The sequence below is a fragment of the Triticum urartu genome, chromosome 7A (assembly GCF_056163025.1).
Source record: "Triticum urartu cultivar PI428250 chromosome 7A, HENAU_Tu73, whole genome shotgun sequence".
Classification (NCBI taxonomy): domain Eukaryota; kingdom Viridiplantae; phylum Streptophyta; class Magnoliopsida; order Poales; family Poaceae; genus Triticum; species Triticum urartu.
In genome coordinates, this window is record NC_141879.1 from 568,241,272 (window position 1) to 568,261,155 (window position 19,884).

At 42.9% G+C, this 19,884-nt stretch overlaps 1 protein-coding gene across 1 annotated transcript; it reads right to left on the reverse strand.

Moving 5' to 3' along the window:
* Positions 1 to 10,195: 10,195 nt before the first annotated feature.
* Positions 10,196 to 10,945, reverse strand: LOC147960475 (uncharacterized). Its single transcript, XM_087533369.1, has one exon. The coding sequence runs from the start codon at positions 10,943 to 10,945 to the stop codon at positions 10,196 to 10,198; it is 750 nt and encodes a 249-aa protein (XP_087389495.1).
* Between the last annotated feature and the right edge of the window lie 8,939 nt (positions 10,946 to 19,884).

The following is a 19,884-nucleotide window of genomic DNA, read 5'->3' on the forward strand; positions in this document are numbered from 1 at the left end:
AACCAAGTTTGTTGGAAAGCTAACGACAAGGGCTAACACAATATTGATAGAAATACCAATAATAATCAAATTAGAAAAGGCCCAAAAGAAAATTGTGAGAACCCTTCCTCGGATAAGACCGGTAAAACCTCCAACACTGAAAACATCATAGAAGATGCATGCGAACTCCATTTTCGATGAACTCAAGCTTGTCATCAAGATGACCATAAGCTCTAAGACTCACAAAGATAACCAAACAAGAACCAATAAAGATGATGCAAGGATGCAATGGTTTGAGCTCTCTACGAATGATACGATCAAGCTACTCATCGAGAGCCCCCCTTGATGGTACGGTAATCGATCCTATAACCCGGTCTCCCAAATACCATCATGAGACCGGTAAAATAGAAAACCTATCAAGGGCAAACCTTTGCCTTGCACATGGTCCACTTGAGCTAGATGATGACGATCTTGACTCCCTCAAGTTGGACCACCTTTCTTGATTTTGTTGGCTCGATGAAGACTAGTTGATTGCTCCCCCATACTCCACTATGGGTGAGCCACTCTTCCACACATCTTCACAAGTCCATTGTCCCCACAATGGACGGCAAGCTTCAAGCATCTGATCTCTTCGTGATGCTTCACTTTAATTTGCACACCACAACCTAACCCCATAAAGAACTCTCACGAAGACCATGGGTTAGTACACAAAGCGTAATGGACAATGCTTACCATACCATGGGATCGCTTGATCCCTCTGTACATCTTGTACGCTTTATGTGTTGATCAACTTGATTCACTCTTGAATTAGTCTTGATCAACCTTGATTCTTTCCAACTCTCTTCATTTGGATGATGTCTTGAAGGTAAACATGAATGATCAAACAATCTTCTTCTTCAAGACATGCTTGCAATAAGCTCAACTCTCAAATGACCAATCTTTGGATAATTCCTTGAATAGCACCTTGGTCGACACAAACTCTCCTTGAAACCAACACATGTACTCCAAGAAAAGCCTATGGACAAAACCTTCAAATATAAATCAAGGCAACCATTAGTCCATAGAAATTATCATCAATTACCAAAACCAAACATGGGGGTACCGCATGTTCTTTCAAAGGGGGGCCAAAGAATATTCTCAAGTATTAGCAGCTGAGTTGTCAATTCAACCACACCTGGATAACTTAATATCTGCAGCAAAGTGTTTAGTAGCAAAGTAATATGATAGTAGTGGTAACGGTAGTAAAAGTAATATTTTTGGTGTTTTATAGTGATTGTAACAGTAGCAACAGAAAAGTAAATAAGCGGAGAACAATATATGGAAAGCTCGTAGGCAATGGATCGGTGATAGAGAATTATGCCGGATGCGGTTCATCATGTAACAATCATAACCTAGGGTAACACATAACTAGCTCCAATTCATCAATATAATGTAGGCATGTATTCCGAATATAGTCATACGTGCTTATGGAAAAGAACTTGCATGACATCTTTTGTCCTACCCTCCGGTGGCAGCGGGATCCTAGCGAAAACTAAGGGATATTAAGGCATCCTTTTAGTAGAGTACCGGACCAAAGCATTAACACATAGTGAATACATGAACTCCTCAAACTACGGTCATCACCGGGAGTGGTCCTCATTATTGCCACTTCGGGGTTGCCGGATCATAACACATAGTAGGTGACTATTGATGTCTACTACACAACCTTCTTCTTGTAGACGTTGTTGGGCCTCCAAGTGCAGAGGTTTGTAGGACAGTAGCAAATTTCTCTCAAGTGGATGACCTAAGGTTTATCAATCCGTGGGAGGCGTAGGATGAAGATGGTCTCTCTCAAGCAACCCCGCAACCAAATAACAAAGAGTCTCTTGTGTCCCCAACACACCCAATACAATGGTAAATTGTATAGGTGCACTAGTTCGGCGAAGAGATGGTGATACAAGTGCAATATGGATGGTAGACAAAGGTATTTGTTGTAATGACCCAACCCAAAATCGGTCAAGTCTCTGTGTAGCTGTACCATCCCAAGATCATGCTGGCACACACAGTACATTGATGAAAAGATTCAAAGTTCAATCACACCTGAATTTATTACATGATTCTCATATCGAGTCTTTATTACAATAGAATAAATTCGGCCGAAGGCCAACTCATGAGAAATAAACTAAATAAGCTGCGGAAGCGTAGACGAGTAGCGAGTCCATCCGACTCCATAGGGCAATCGCCAAGCATGGATCGTAGCCTCACTCCTGGTCAGAAAACTCCTATGCAACATAAGACGTTGCAACCGTGTAGGTCAGCATTTTGAATATGCTGGCAAGTCATAGAGAGAACAACAATAATAATGCTAACACTATATGCAATTTGGCTGTGGGGCTCTAAGTTTTATGTTTTTGCGAAAAAGCCAATTTTTCCCTATGACAAAAGGACTTTCTTGCAATTACTACAAAATGTTGGTTGTTATTGAGATGGTTCCGCCAACCAATGTCTCATTCCCAATTATTAAATAACCCCTCAATTAATTTATTAAGTTCGGTGTTGAGATTTCCGAAATACTCCAATTTCCAGAGGCTCATCTGTCCGTAACCGGGGACACGGCTAATCGATTAGGTTGTTACTCTGTAGAGTCTTGTGCATTTTACCCGCAAGAATCGTTCCCTCCTTTATGTCCTCGCACTGCCTGGTGTTTGAAGACGGGATGAACGAAACAGGGTCTTCCGTAGAGTTTCTCTGAGCACTGCCGGTACCCATCCATGTCCTACCGTTCTTCTACATCTGCTGGCACCGTCCGTCCAGAGTCACGCCTAAGGTCAACCCAGCCAGAGCCCATAATGGCTTGCGGCTGCACAGGTAAGCTTCCGGTCAAGGGGTATCCATCCGTCTCTTCGTGGCTGGGTGAAGCTTTCCGCAAGATGTCATGGCGCTTCTCCATGCATCCCGGCCATCCGCTGGTTCCTCCAGGGTGCCCGTTAACCGTCCTCCACCCAGTAGTGAATTTGAAGTCCACCTTGAGCTTGAAGTCATGGGGTTGTCATCATCTTGACTCTCACATCTCCCTTATGAATCACTCAACCAACCCCGTCTACGAGCATAGCAAAATAAACTACATCGTCCCGGGTAATGGTAACAAAGGGAATTGGGTTCATCCTACCTCATGATACTACTCAAGAACATAACTTAAAATTCTCCTACTGCATGCATGGTGGGGAGGAATAATTCTAATGCAACAAAATAATAGGTATTGTAAAACATGATCTAATGACTTGCCTGGCTGACGGTCTTCAAACACTAGTGACTCGAGATAGCAAGCTTCGCACTCCGGAAATTCTGTCAAGCCAAACAATAGCACAAATAAGTATTTCACTAATGACATATCAGCAAACTGAAGGAAAACACACAAGCACTCAAACCAAAATCAAAGAAAACTCGAGGAAAACAAAATCAAGGTTTCCATCACATCAAGCAACAACAAAGAAATAGTTTTAACCTACTAACAATTTTCTTTACAGATCCAAAACAATGGTTTTACTAACTATCATAATGGAAAACAACATACAAACTAGGTGCAAAAAGAATCAAACCAATATCTATTATAGAACTCCTGTTATACCTAAAACAAAACTACTAAGAAAATAAAATAAAACTTTTTATTTTGCTGTAAATAAATGTTCACCCTCTGTAACTACATAAACTAATCTAAAATAAATTATAACATAGGAAAAATAAAATTTAAAAATAACTAGAACAACAGAAAACAACAGCAAGCTAAAATAAACTAGAAAAGCTTGTTTTCGCATAAAAACTATTTTTAATAAAGACTGTAAATGCCCAACTAAATTCCTACTGCTAGGCGAGGTCAAAACAAAGCAGTGACAAAAAGAATCACTAAAATAAAATAATCCTAACTCAATTTATAGCAGAAAAACTAATCTGACTAAAACTAATATAAAACAATTTTTAAAAAACCTAAACATGGCCGAATCAAATTTTCTACAGCAACTATAGGAAATTTGCAAACTAGAGCAAAAAGAATCAACTAAAAATATTAAACAACTTAAAAGATATAGATTTTTCAAGACTGGAACTATTCTGTTTTAAAAACAGAAACGAAAATAAAACTAAACAAAAACTAACGCGCTAATGGGCCGAAACAGTGGGCGTTCTAAAACTAAACAACGCTCATGCGTTGAATAGGCTAAGACGCGTACGGTTAATAATAAAACAACCGATCGGGCCGGTCTACACTAAACCGAACTAAACCGGAAATAAAGCGTAAACTAAACCGATCTATTGAAAATAACCTAACCCTTCGCTAGTCTAATCTAAGCCGTGCATTGCAGATCGAACGGTGGAGGGAGGTCCGGTGGCTTACAGCGGCGACGATGGACGACGGCGGCTCGGGCGACAGTGGCGGGGGTGCTCCGGTGGTCCGGGGCGGCGGCGAAGTCGTCGGGTGGGTGCGGCAGCTCGAGGGGAGGTCGGGGATGGAGTCAGTGGAGCTCGGGGACGACGGAGGCGAGTGGATGAGCTCGGCGGGGCTCCTGGTGCTCTGCAACTCCGGCGGCGGGCGGTGATGCTCGGGGCGGCGACTTCGGTCGTTCCTGGGCTATGAGAGGATGTCAAAGAGGTGCGTAACGAAGAGGGGGTTCGGGTGAAGGTGCTTAGAGGTAAGGGGAATCCTCACCAGGGTCGGTAGCGGCGGCGAACCGAGGCGGCGGCGGCGAGATGTGTTTGGCGAGGGCGAGAGCTACGGTGGGAGTTGAGGTAGGATTTTTGGGGGGTTCGGAAGAGGAGGCCGAGGGGTTTATATAGGGCAACTTTCTTGGGGAGGAGGTCGACTCGGGATCACGATCCTAGGAAGATTGGAACCGCGACGCGCTTTGGACGTGCTCTGGTTCGGTTTCGTGAGCGAGGGGTTGGGGATGAGGGCGGGTCCCGCGGTCAGTGAGAGAGAGGGAGATCGAGAGAGAGCGAGAGCGATCGGGCGGCCGATCGGAACGGGGTCGGCGCGTGTGGCGCGCTGGGCTGCGTCGGGTGGCCGGCTGGTGGGATGCGGCTCGGCGCTGCTAGGCTTGCTGGCTCGGGCGTCGGCTGGGCCGGTTGGCCTGGCTCGCGCCTGGGTCTTTTCCTATTTTTTTTATTAAGACAGAGAGAGAAAACTAATATAAGAGAAAACTATAATATTTTTATATAGGACATATATATATCAATAAAATCAGAAAAATAAATCCTACAACGTGAACATTTTTCCAGAGGCAAAACAGAAACAAAATAAAAACATTTTTTCTAGATTCCAAATAAAATCAAATTTGAATTCAAACTCTTTTGGCAATATTTTCTTCTGACATTTTTCTTTGGAGTGTCATGTTTACTCCTCTCATACTTTTGCTCAAGTATTTGTCAGGTATTTTTGAAATAAACTTCAATTGCCAAAATCAAATTCAAAATCAAATAAAACTCAAATGCCTCTGAAATTCCAAATGCCACTCAAATCAAACAAAATGCATAGATGCTTAACTAATATTTGTAAAACATTCCAAATTGAAAATTTGGGATGTTACAAACCTACCCACCTTAAGATGAATCTCGCCCTCGAGATTCGGGTTGGCCAGCAAATAGGTGCGGGTGGTCTCGACGGAGGTCTTCTTCTCGCTCCCAGGTGGCTTCCTCCTCAGAGTGGTGGCTCCACAGAACCTTGCAAAATTTGATGATCTTGTTGCGGGTAACTCTGTTCGCAGTCTCAAGAATTCTGACGGGTTTCTCCTCATAAGTCAGATCACTATCCAGCTGTATGGCCTCTAGGGGCACTGTGTCTCTCAGAGGAATATCGGCCATCTCGGCATGGCATTTCTTCAGCTGGGATACGTGAAAGACATCGTGAACTCCTGACAATCCTTCTGGCAATTCCAGCTTATACGCAACTTCTCCTCTGCGTTCGAGGATTTTGTAGGGGCCAATGAACCTGGGTGCTAATTTTCCTTTAACCCCAAATCTCTTGATTCCACGAAGTGGGGACACACGGAGATATGCTCGGTCTCCAACTTCATACGTTATCTCCTTGTGTTTACTGTCGGCATAACTCTTCTGTCTCGACTGGGCTATCTTGAGTCTATCTCGAATCAGCTTGACTTTCTCTTCGGAGTCTCTGATAAGATCGGGACCAAAAAGTTTTTGGTCTCCAACACCATCCCACAGCAATGGTGTTCTGCACCTCCTGCCGTATAGAGCTTCGAAAGGGGCCATCTTTAGACTGGTCTGATAGCTGTTGTTGTACGAGAACTCTGCGTATGGCAAATTTTCATCCCAGCTAGACCCGTAGTCTAGCGCATAGGCTCTCAACATGTCCTCCAGAATCTGGTTGACTCTTTTGGTCTATCCATCTGTCTGCGGATGAAAAGATGTACTGAACTCCAGCCTCGTACCCAAGGTTTCATGCAACTGATTCCAAAACTTTGAGGTAAATTGTGTTCCTCTGTCTGACACAATACTCCTCGGAACTCCATGCAGACATACGATCCTGGTCATGTATATCTTGGCTAACTTAGCACTAGTATATGTGGTCTTCACGGGAATGAAATGAGCTACCTTGGTCAAGCGATCAACCACTACCCAGATAGAATCATAACCTGAACGGGTCCTGGGTAATCCTGTGATAAAATCCATTCCAAGTTTTTCCCATTTCCACTCGGGAATCGGCAGTGGTTGAAGTAACCCTGCCGGCTTCTGATGTTCCGCCTTTACTCGCTGACAAACATCGCATACTGCTACGTACTCGGCAATGTCCTTCTTCATACCTGTCCACCAGAAACTTTCCTTCAAGTCCAGATACATCTTGGTGTTGCCTGGGTGAATCGAGTACGGTGAATCATGGGCCTCCTGAAGAATTAACTTCCTGACCTCTAGGTCATTAGGCACATAGATACGATCCTCAAACCATAAAGTTCCGTGTTCATCCTCACGAAAACCTTTAGCCTTTCCGTTACTCATCTTTTCCTTTATCTCTGCAATTTCCTTGTCCGTCTTCTGCGCTTCACGGATCTTTTCGGTCAGAGTGGACTGAATATCCAAGGTGGCGACAAATCCTCTTGGTACTATTTCCAATCGGAGATCTCTGAGATCGTCGGCTAAATTCTAAGGTAATCCTCCAGCTATGAGGGTGTTCACATGGCTTTTACGGCTCAAGGCATCTGCTACAACATTTTCTTTCCCTGGGTGATAATGCAATCTCATATCATAGTCCTTGATCAATTCAAGCCATCTCCTTTGTCTGAGGTTCAACTCCTTCTGCGTGAAAATATACTTCAAGCTCTTATGATCCGTGTAAACATCACAACTATTTCCGACAAGGAAATGTCTCCATGTCTTGAGTGCGTGCACTACGGCTGCTAACTCCAAATCGTGTGTGGCATAATTCATCTTGTGAGGTCGTAGCTGTCTGGAGGTATAAGCTACAACTTTTCCTTCCTGCATGAGTACTCCTCCGAGCCCTTGACGAGAAGCGTCACAATACACCTGATAATCCTTGTGTATGTCCGGCAAAATGAGTATTGGGGCTGTAACCAGACGTTTCTTCAACTCCTGAAAACTAGCTTCACAATCCTCGGTCCAAATGTACTTTGTTTCCTTCTTCAACAACTCGGTCATGGGTTTAGCAATCTTGGAGAAATTCTCAATAAATCTCTGATAATATCCTGCAAGCCCGAGAAAACTACGGATCTCCTTGACTGAGGTGGGGGATTGCCAGTTGGTGACCGATTCAACCTTGGTGGGGTCGACTGCTATTCCTTCTCCTGAAATAACATGTCCGAGGAATCCGACTTCCTTCAACCAAAATTCACATTTGCTGAACTTGGCATATAACTGATGTTCTCGGAGTTTCTCCAGGACTAGACGCAGATGTTCCTTGTGCTCTTCCTCGCTCTTGGAGAAAACCAATATGTCATCGATGAACACCACGACAAACTTGTCCAGGTATTCCATAAATACCTTGTTCATCATGCTCATGAAATACGCAGGGGCATTAGTCAATCCGAATGACATGACGGTATACTCATATAAACCATACCTGGTGGTGAAGGCTGTTTTGGGTATATCCTGTTCACGAATCTTCAGCTGATGATACCCTGATCGAAGATCGATCTTGGAAAATACTTTGGCTCCGACTAGCTGATCAAATAAATCATTAATCATCGGTAGAGGGTACTTATTCTTGATGGTCACGTCGTTCAGTGAACGATAATCTACAACCATTCTCAAGGTTCCATCCTTCTTCTCTACCAAAAGAACTGGGGCTCCCCAAGGTGACGAACTTGGGCGAATATATCCTTTCTCCAATAATTCCTTGATCTGCTGCTTTATCTCTTCCAAATCATTCGGGGGCATCCGATAAGGTCTCTTGGATATTGGGGCTGTGCCAGGTAATAACTCGATCAAAAATTCTATTTCCCTATCTGGTGGCATTCCTGGTAATTCTTCCGAAAATACATCCAGAAAATCTTGTACTACAGGACCTTCCTCCTAAACCACTCCCGTGAGGGAATTCACCCGCTTCTTTATCGGTGTGTGTCTGGATACATACTTGATCCTCTTCTGCTCCGGGGTGGTGAGCAGAATCGTCTTGCGGGCACAGTCGATGTTCCCTTCAAACTTCGTCAACCAGTCCATGCCTAGGATCACGTGCAATCCCTGGGATTCTAAGACTATGAGGTCTACGGGAAAATCACGATTTCCGATGTTGAGGGTTGAATGACAGCCTAAGCCTGCCATCATCTCTCCTCCTGGAGAAGTGACTTGGATCGGGGTTCTAAGGGTCCTAGTGGGAAACCCATACTTTTCCACAACTACCCTTGATATGAATGAATGCGTTGCACCGGAATCAAAGAGTACCAATACTGGACGTGAATTTAATAAAAACTTACCAACCACAGTTTCTGGATGATCATAGACATCCTCCACGTCAATGTGATTCACCTGAGCACGAGGAAAAGGGTTGGGCTTCTTTGCTGAGCTTCCATTGCCGTTGTCGTTTCCATTCCTCTGCTTGGCCTCCGGGCAGTCGGTGGCATAGTGTCCTGTCTTCTGGCACTTGAAACAGGTGATGTGACTCAAATCCTTCTGAGCCGGGGCGGGACGATGTTGGTTGCCATTGCCTCCATTGCCTGACTTGGGGTTGTTGTCGTGGTTGCGATTATTCCCATTCCCTCCATGGTTATGTCCTCCATGATTGTGTCCTCCATGGGTGTGATGGTTATGTCCTCCCGAGTATGGGGCATAGCGGGGCTTCAGCTGAGTTCCGGAGTTGTACTTTCCCTGGCTATATTTCCGCTTGCGGCTTTCAATCTGCTGCTGCTTGCCTTCAAGTATAGTGGCCTTGTCTACCAGCTCCTGGTAGTTGTTGAAAGTAGCCACCATTAGCTGCATTCCCAGCTCATCATTGAGTCCCTCAAGAAACTTCTCCTGTTTTGCGGCATCTGTGGCCACGTCATCTGGGGCATATCGAGATAACTTGTTGAACTCATCCACATACTGCCCCACAGTCCACAGTACGGTTCCCCTGGCGTAAGTTGTGGAACTCACGCTTCTTCAGACTCATGGCTCCAGCTGAGACATGCGCGGTGCGGAAAGCCCGCTGGAACTGATCCCATGTCATGGTGGCGACCGGATAAGTGGCGGTGTAGTTTTCCCACCAAGAGGCTGCAGGTCCATTCAGTTGATGTGCGGCAAAATGCACCTTCTCAGCATCTGTGCATCCAGCAGTTGTTAGATCCCTTCCGATCTTGCGGAGCCAATCATCAGCTACAATCGGCTCGGTGCTACTAGAGAACACTGGCGGATTCAGCCTTAGGAACCAGGTCAGGTTATCGACAGGGGGTGGTGGCGGTGGATTGTTGTTGTTGTTGCCTTGGTTTTGGATGAGCATTTGCATTAAGGCATTCTGCTCTTGAATCAGCTGGGTGAGCTCCGGCGGGAAAGTGAAACCGGGGTCACGTCTCGGAGGCATCTGGTGTTATGGAGTGGATGAGAAATTAGAATAGAACAAGGGTCTAATGAGAAAATAGCACTACCCAAATGAATGCACAAACATAATCACACCAATCATTTATTCATTCATCTCAAGCAAGGTTCAAACTTGGATTACAAGATCTCACGACTAATCAAAAATAACGGCCTAACTGATCGACGAAAATAAAATAACATGGCGGTCGACTAAATGTCTTCATCAATTATCCCTGCGTCCTCTGGTGCGTCGTCCTCTGGTGCGGCGCCTCCTCTTGCGGCTTCCTTCGGTGGAGCTCTCTTCATAATCCTGGTCATTGCTCACGAGAGGTCCATCATCTCCACTCGGGAAAAGGTCTTCTCCCAGATCCATCTTCTCCTCCAGTGTGGCAATATATTTCTTCCGGTCCTCGAGTCTTTCCATAAAATCCTTGACTTCATCCTCATGCTCATAGTGGGCTTCACGTGCTGCATCCTCTAGTTCAATTTCACGAAGATGCAACTTTTGGACCGTCTTCAAGCTCCTGCGCATCTGAATCTCTAGAGCCCTGATGTGAGCCTCCAAGTCTTGGACATATGAGCGGATGGAGTCATCATCTATGGTGCGGATAATCTCTCCATCTGCAGTCCTGCGAGAAATCATGGTGTGGTCTGATCCAACAAGCTCGGTCCTGTATTCCTCCTGGATGCGTCCAAGTGCACTATGAACTGCTATGTCTCTCCCGAGTATCCAAGTGGGAGCAGTGAACTTGAAGTCAACAGGCGCTGAGAGGCTTCCGAAAGTTCTCCCTGGTATGTGCACCTTAATCCTATAACGACGGTCTTGTGGAAATGCCATGATAGGGGTCCCGGTGATAGACGGCAGAGCAATCTTCAATTCCTTGGTGATCTGGACCAGCCTCCTGCCGAAAAGCATTGTCTCATCTGGCTGGCAAAACTCTGGGAGCAGAACTGGGATAAACTTGACGGCCATCTAGAATGTTGAAATCGGAGAGAAGTCAAAAATGAATAGGGGAGTATTACGGAATGATAAGGACATAAAATAAAATAGTTTCTTCCTATGGCTTTCCGATCCTAGGGGTTACGTCCTACAGTCAGCGTGTGCTCTGAATACCATCTCTATAACGACCCGACCCAAAATCAGTCAAGTCTCTGTGTAGCTGTACCATCCCAAGATCATGCTCGCACACACAGTACATTGATGAAAAGATTCAAAGTTCAATCACACCTGAATTTATTACACGATTCTCGTATCGAGTCTTTATTACAATAGAATAAATTCGGTCGAAGGCCAACTCATGAGAAATAAACTAAATAAGTTGCGGAAGCGTAGACGAGTAGCGAGTCCATCCGACTCCATAGGGCAATCGCCAAGCATGGATCATAGCCTCACTCCTGGTCGGAAAACTCCTCTGCAACATAAGACATTGCAGCCGTGTAGGTCAGCATTTTGAATATGCTCGCAAGTCATAGAGAGAACAACAATAATAATGCTAACACTATATGCAATTTGGCTGTGGGGCTCTAAGTTTTATGTTTTTGCGAAAAAGCCAATTTTTCCCTATGACAAAAGGACTTTCTTGCAATTACTACAAAATGTTGGTTGTTATTGAGATGGTTCCACCAACCAATGTCTCATTCCCAATTATTAAATAACCCCTAAATTAATTTATTAAGTTCGGTGTTGAGATTTCCGAAATACTCCAATTTCCAGAGGCTCATCTGTCCGTAACCGGGGACATGGCTAATCGATTAGGTTGTTACTCTGCAGAGTCTTGTGCACTTTACCCGCAAGAATCGTTCCCTCCTTTATGTCCTCGCACTGCCTGGTGTTTGAAGACGGGATGAACGAAACAGGGTCTTCCATAGAGTTTCTCTGAGAACTGCCGGTACCCATCCATGTCCTACCGTTCTTCTACATCTGCTGGCACCGTCCGTCCAGAGTCACGCCTAAGGTCAACCCAGCCAAAGCCCATAATGGCTTGCGGCTGCACAGGTAAGCTTCCGGTCAAGGGGTATCCATCTGTCTCTTCGTGGCTGGGTGAAGCTTTCCGCAATATGTCATGGCGCTTCTCCATGCATCCCGGCCATCCGCTGGTTCCTCTAGGGTGCCCGTCAACCGTCCTCCACCCAGTAGTGAATTTGAAGTCCATCTTGAGCTTGAAGTCATGGGGTTGTCATCATCTTGACTCTCACATCTCCCTTATGAATCACTCAACCAACCCCGTCTACGAGCATAGCTAAATAAACTACATCGTCCCGGGTAATGGTAACAAAGGGAATTGGGTTCATCCTACCTCATGATACTACTCAAGATCATAACTTAAAATTCTCCTACTGCATGGTGGGGAGGAATAATTCTAATGCAACAAAATAATAGGTATTGTAAAACATGATCAAATGACTTGCCTGGCAGACGGTCTTCAAACGCTAGTGACTCGAGATAGCAAGCTTCGCACTCCAGAAATTCTATCGAGTCAAACAATAGCACAAATAAGTATTTCACTAATGACATATCAGCAAACTGAAGGAAAACACACAAGCACTCAAACCAAAATCAAAGAAAACTCGAGGAAAACAAAATCAAGGTTTCCATCACATCAAGCAACAACAAAGAAATAGTTTTAACCTAACACTTTTCTTTACAAATCCAAAACAATGGTTTTACTAACTATCATAATGGAAAACAGCATACAAACTAGGTGCAAAAAGAATCAAACCAATATCTATTATAGAACTCCTGTTATACCTAAAACAAAACTACTAAGAAAATAAAATAAAACATTTTATTTTGCTGTAAATAAATGTTCACCCTCTGTAACTACATAAACTAATCTAAAATAAATTATAACATAGGAAAAATAAAATTTAAAAATAACTAGAACAACAGAAAACAACAGCAAGCTAAAATAAACTAGAAAAGCTTGTTTTCACATAAAGACTATTTGTAATAAAGACTATAAATGCCCAAATAAATTCCTACTGCTAGGCGAGGTCAAAACAAAGCAGTGACAAAAAGAATCACTAAAATAAAATAATCCTAACTCAATTTATAGCAGAAAAACTAATCTGACTAAAACTAATATAAAACAATTTTTAAAAAACCTAAACATGGCCAAATCAAATTTTCCACAGCAACTATAGGAAATTTTCAAACTAGAGCAAAAAGAATCAACTAAAAATATTAAATAACTTAAAAGATATAGATTTTTCAAGACTGGAACTATTCTGTTTTAAAAACAGAAACTAAACAAAAACTAACGCGCTAATGGGCCGAAACAGTGGGCGTTCTAAAACTAAACAGCACTCATGCGTTGAATAGGCTAACACGCGTACGGTTAATAATAAAACAACCGATCGGGGCGGTCTACACTAAACCGAACTAAACCGGAAATAAACCGTAAACTAAACCGATCTATTGAAAATAATCTAACCCTTCGCTAGTCTAATCTAAGCCGTGATTGCAGATCGAACGGTGGAGGGAGGTCCGGTGGCTTACAACGGCGACGATGGACGATGGCGGCTCGGGCGATGGTGGTGGGGGTGCTCCGGTGGTCCGGGGCGGCGGCGGAGTCATCGGGTGGGTGCGGCAGCTCGAGGGGAGGTCGGGGATGGAGTCAGTGGAGCTTGGGGACGACGGAGGTGAGTGGGACGAGCTCGGCGGGGCTCCTGGTGCTCTGCAACTCCGGCGGCGGGTGGTGATGCTCGGGGCGGCGACTTCGGTCGTTCCTGGGCGATGAGAGGATGTCAAAGAGGTGCGTAACGAAGAGGGGGTTCGGGTGAAGGTGCTTAGAGGTAAGGGGAATCCTCACCGGGGTCGGTAGCGGCGGCGAACCGAGGCGGCGGCGGCGAGATGCGTTTGGCGAGGGCGAGAGCTACGGTGGGAGTTGAGGTAGGGTTTTGGGGGGTTCGGAAGAGGAGGCCGAGGGGTTTATATAGGGCAACTTTCTTGGGGAGGAGGTCGACTCGGGATCACGATCCCAGGAAGATCGGAACCGCGGCGCGCTTTGGACGTGCTCTGGTTTGGTTTCATGAGCGAGGGGTTGGGGATGAGGGCGGGTCCTGCGGTCAGTGTGAGAGAGGGAGATCGAGAGAGAGGGAGAGCGATCGGGCGGCCGATCGGAACGGGGTCGGCGCGTGTGGCGCGCTGGGCTGTGTCGGGTGGCCGGCTGGTGGGATGCGGCTCGGCGCTGCTGGGCTTGCTGGCTCGGGCGTCGGCTGGGCCGGTTGGCCTGGCTCGCGCCTGGTTCTTTTCCTATTTTTTTTATTACGACAGAGAGAGAAAACTAATATAAGAGAAAACTATAATATTTTTATATAGGACATATATATATCAATAAAATCAGAAAAATAAATCCTACAACGTGAACATTTTTGCAGAGGCAAAACAGAAACAAAATAAAAACATTTTTTGTAGATTCCAAATAAAATCAAATTTGAATTCAAACTCTTTTGGCAATATTTTCTTCCGACATTTTTCTTTGGAGTGTCATGTTTACTCCTCTCATACTTTTGCTCAAGTATTTGTCAGGTATTTTTGAAATAAACTTCAATTGCCAAAATCAAATTCAAAATCAAATTCAAAATCAAATAAAACTCAAATGCCTCTGAAATTCCAAATGCCACTCAAATCAAACAAAATGCATAGATGCTTAACTAATATTTGTAAATTTCAATTTGGGACGTTACATTTGTAATCTGAAATTATAAAAATAGCAAGGTAACGAATGATAAAAGTGAGCGTAAACGGTATTGCAATGCTAGGAAACAAGGCCTAGGGTTCATACTTTCGCTAGTGTAAGTTCCCTCAACAATACTAACATATTTGGATCACATAACTATCCCTCAACATGCAACAAAGAGTCACTCCAAAGTCACTAATAGCGGAGAACGAACAAAGAGATTATGGTAGGGTACGAAACCACCTCAAAGTTATTCTTTCAATCAATCCGTTGGGCTATTCCTATAAGTGTCACAAACAGCCCAAGAGTTCATACTAGAATAACACCTTAAGACACAAATCAATCAAAACTCTAATGTCACCTAGATACTCCAATGTCACCTCAAGTATCCGTGGGCATGATTATACGATATGCATCACACAATCTCAAATTCATCTATTCAACCAACACATAGAACCTCAAAGAGTGCCCCAAAGTTTCTACCGGAGAATCACGACGAGAACGTGTGCCAACCCCTATGCATAGGTTCATGGGCGGAACCCGCAAGTTGATCACCAAAACATACATCAAGTGAATCACGTGATATCTCATTGTCACCACAGATATCCACGGCAAGACATACATCAAGTGTTCTCAAATCTTTAAAGACTCAATCCGATAAGATTACTTCAAAGGGGAAACTCGATTCATTACAAGAGAGAAGAGGGGGAGGAGAAACATAAGATCCAACTATAATAGCAAAGCTCGCGATACATCAAGATCGTGCCAAATCAAGAACACGAGAGAGAGAGAGAGAGAGATCAAACACATAGCTACTGGTACATATCCTCAGCCCCGAGGGAGAACTACTCCCTCCTCGTCATGGAGAGCACCGGGATGATGAAGATGGCCGCCGGAGGAGGATTGCCCCCTCCGACAGGGTGCCGGAACGGGTCTAGATTGGTTTTCGGTGGCTACGGAGGCTTCTGGCGGCGGAACTCCCGATCTATTATGCGTTCTGGAAGTTTTAGGATACGTGGGTATATATGGGTGAAAGGAGTACGTCGGTGGACCGAAGGGGTGGCCACGAGGCAAGGGGGCGCGCCCCCTACCCTCGTGAGCTCCTCCTTCATCTTCTGACGTAGGGTCCAAGTCTATCCGGTAGGTTTCCTTCCAAAAATAACTTCTCCAGTTGATTTCGTTCCGTTTCGACTCCATTTGATATTCCTTTTCTTCGAAACACTGAAATAGGCATAAAACAGCAAATCTGGGCTGGGCCTCCGGTTAATAGGTTAGTCCCAAAAATAATATAAAAGTGGAAAATAAAGCCCAATATTGCCCAAAACAGTAGATAATATAGCATGGAGCAATCAAAAATTATAGATACGTTGGAGACGTATCAAGCATCCCCAAGCTTAATTCCTGCTCGTCCTCGAGTAGGTAAATGATAAAAGGATAATTTTTGATGTGGAATGCTAGTTGGCATAATTTCAATGTAATTCTTCTTACTTGTGATATGAATATTCAGATCCGAAAGATTCAAGACAAAAGTTCATATTGACATAAAAATAATAATACTTCAAGCATACTAATAAAGCAATTATGTCTTCTCAAAATATCATGGCCAAAGAAAGCTATCCCTACAAAATCATATAGGCTGGCTATGCTCTATCTTCACCACACAAAATATTTAAATCATGCACAACCCCGATGACAAGCCAAGCAATTGTTTCATACTTTTGATGTTCTCAAACTTTTTCAATATTCACGAAATACATGAGCGTGAGCCATGGATATAGCACTATAGGTGGAATAGAATGGTGGTTGTGGAGAAGACAAAAAAGGAGAAGATAGTCTCACATCAACTAGGCGTACCAATGGGCTATGGAGATGCCCATCAATAGATATCAATGTGAGTGAGTAGGGATTGCCATGCAACGGATGCACTAGAGCTATAAGTATATGAAAGCTCAACAAAAGAAACTAGTGGGTGTGCATCCAACTTGCTTGCTCACGAAGACCTAGGGCATTTTGAGGAAGCCCATCATTGGAATATACAAGCCAAGTTCTATAATGAAAGATTCTCACTAGTATATGAAAGTGACAACATAGGAGACTCTCTCTCATGAAGATCATGGTGCTACTTTTAAGCACAAGTGTGGTAAGAGGATAGTAGCATTGTCCCTTCTCTCTTTCTCTCTCATTTTTTTGGGGCCTTATCCTTTTTTTATGGCCTCTTTTCCTTTTTTTTATTTGGACTTCTTTGGCCTCTTTTATTTATTTATTTTTCGTCCGGAGTCTCATCCCGACTTGTGGGGGAATCATAGTCTCCATCATTATTTCCTCACTGGGACAATGCTCTAATAATGATGATCATCATACTTTTATTTACTTACAACTCAAGAATTACAACTCGATACTTAGAACAAGATATGACTCTATATGAATGCCTCCGGCGGTGTACCGGGATGTGCAATGACTCATGAGTGACATGTATGAAAGAATTATCAATGGTGGCTTTGCCACAAATACGATGTCAACTACATGATCATGCTAAGCAATATGACAATGATGAAGCGTGTCATAATAAATGGAACGGTGGAAAGTTGCATGGCAATATATCTCGGAATGGCTATGGAAATGCCATAATAGGTAGGTATGGTGGCTGTTTTGAGGAAGGTATATGGTGGGTGTATGGTACCGGCGAAAGTTGCGCGGTACTAGAGAGGCTAGCAATGATAGAAGGGTGAGAGTGCGTATAATCCATGGACTCAACATTAGTCATAAAGAACTCACATACTTATTGCAAAAATCTATTAGTTATCGAAACAAAGTACTACGCGCATGCTCCTAGGGGGATAGATTGGTAGGAAAAGACCATCGCTCGTCCCCGACCGCCACTCATAAGGAAGGCAATCAATAAATAAATCATGCTCCGACTTCATCACATAACGGTTCACCATACGTGCATGCTACGGGAATCACAAACTTCAACACAAGTATATCTCAAATTCACAACTACTCAACTAGCATGACTCTAATATCACCATATCCATATCTCAAAACAATTATCAAATATCAAACTTCTCATAGTATTCAACACACTCATAAGAGAATTTTATTATTAATCTTGTATACCTAGCATATTAGGATTTTAAGCAAATTACCATGCTATTTAAGACTCTCGAAATAATCTAAGTGAAGCATGAGAGTTCATCTATTTCTTCAAAATAAAACTACGACCATGCTCTAAAAGATATAAGTGAAGCACTAGAGCAAATGACAAACTACTCCGAAAGATATAAGTGAAGATCAATGTGTAGTCGAATAATTATGCAACTATGTGAAGACTCTCTAACATTTAATAATTTCATATCTTGGTATTCTATTCAAACAGCAAGCAAAGCAAAATAAAATGACATTCTAAGAATGGCAAACATCATGTGAAGAAGCAAAAACTTAGGATCAACCGAAACTAACTGATAGTTGTTGAAGAAGAAAGGTGGGATGCCAACCGGGGCATCCCCAAGCTTAGATGCTTGAGACTTCTTGAAATATTATCTTGGGATGCCTTGGGCATCCCCAAGCTTGAGCTTTTGTGTCTCCTTAATTCCTCTCATATCACGGTCTCCCTAAATCTCAAAAGCTTCATCCACACAAAACTCAACAAGGACTCGTGAGATAAGTTAGTATAAACCATTGCAAAAACCTTATCATACTCTACTGTAGCAAATCACTAAAATTATTATTCAACATTGCATACTAAATTCCTCCGCATATTTAATAGTCCTATCCTCAAATAGAATCATTAAAGAAGCAAACATATGCAAACAATGCAAACATAACAGCAATCTGCCTAAACAGGATAGTCTGTAAAGAATGCTGCAACATCCATACTTCCCTAGCTCCAAAAATTATGAAAGAAAATTCCCACTGTAGTAAATTTATCAGAGCTTAATATTCAAAAGTTTTCAACATTTTATCACATTCTGACTTTTCTAGGGAATTATTGCAACAGCGGTAAACTTTCTGTTTTCAAACAGCAACATGTGGACTTCTAAAATAGGCATAGTAAAGGCTATCAATCCCACTTTTATTGAAATAAAAGATGCAAAAAATTGTTCTAAATAACATCAAGCAAATCCTAACAAAATAAATTGATGCTCCAAGCAAAACACATATCATGTGGCGAATAAAAATATACCTCCAAGTAAAGTTACCGATGAACGAAGACGAAAGAGGGGATGCCTTCCGGGGCATCCCCAAGCTTAGGGTTTTGGTTGTCCTTGAATATTACCTTGGGGTGCCTTGGGCATCCCCAATATTAGGCTCTTTCCACTCTTTATTCCATAGTCCATCGAATCCTTACCCAAAACTTGAAAACTTCACAACACAAAACTTAACAGAAAACTCGTAAGCTCCGTTAGTATAAGAAAGTAAATCACCACTTCAAGGTACTGTAATGAACTCATTCTTTATTTGTATTGGTTTTAAACCTACTGTATTCCAACTTCTCTATGGTTTATAAACTATTTTACTAGCCATAGATTCATCAAAATAAGTAAACAACACATGAAAAACAGAATCTGTCAAAAACAGAACAGTCTGTAGTAATATGCATCAAACGTATACTTCTCAAACTCATAAAATTCTCAAATAAATTTCTGGACCTGAGGAATTTATCTATTAATCATATTAAAAAATAATTAACTAAATAGCACTCTCCGGATAAAAATGGCAGCAATTCTCGTGAGCGCTAAAGTTTCTGTTTTTTACAGCATGATCAACAAGACTTTCCCAAAGTCTTCCCAAAGGTTCTACTTGGCACAAACACTAATTAAACACATAAAACCACATCTAAACAGAGGCTAGATGAATTATTTATTAATAAACAGGAACAAAAAGCAAGGAACAAAAATAAAGTTGGGTTGCCTCTCAACAAGCGCTATCGTTTAACGCCCCTAGCTAGGCATGATGATTTCAACGATGCTCACATAAAAGATAAGAATTGAAACATAAAGAGAGCATCATGAAGAATATGACTAGCACATTTAAGTCTAACATACTTCCTATGCATAGGGATTTTGTGAGCAAACAACTTGTGGGAACAATAATCAACTAGCATAGGAAAGCAAAACAAGCATAACTTCAAGATTTTCAACACATAGAGAGGAAACTTGATATTATTGCAATTCCTACAAGCATAAGTTCCTCCCTCATAATAATTTTCAGTAGCATCATGAATGAATTC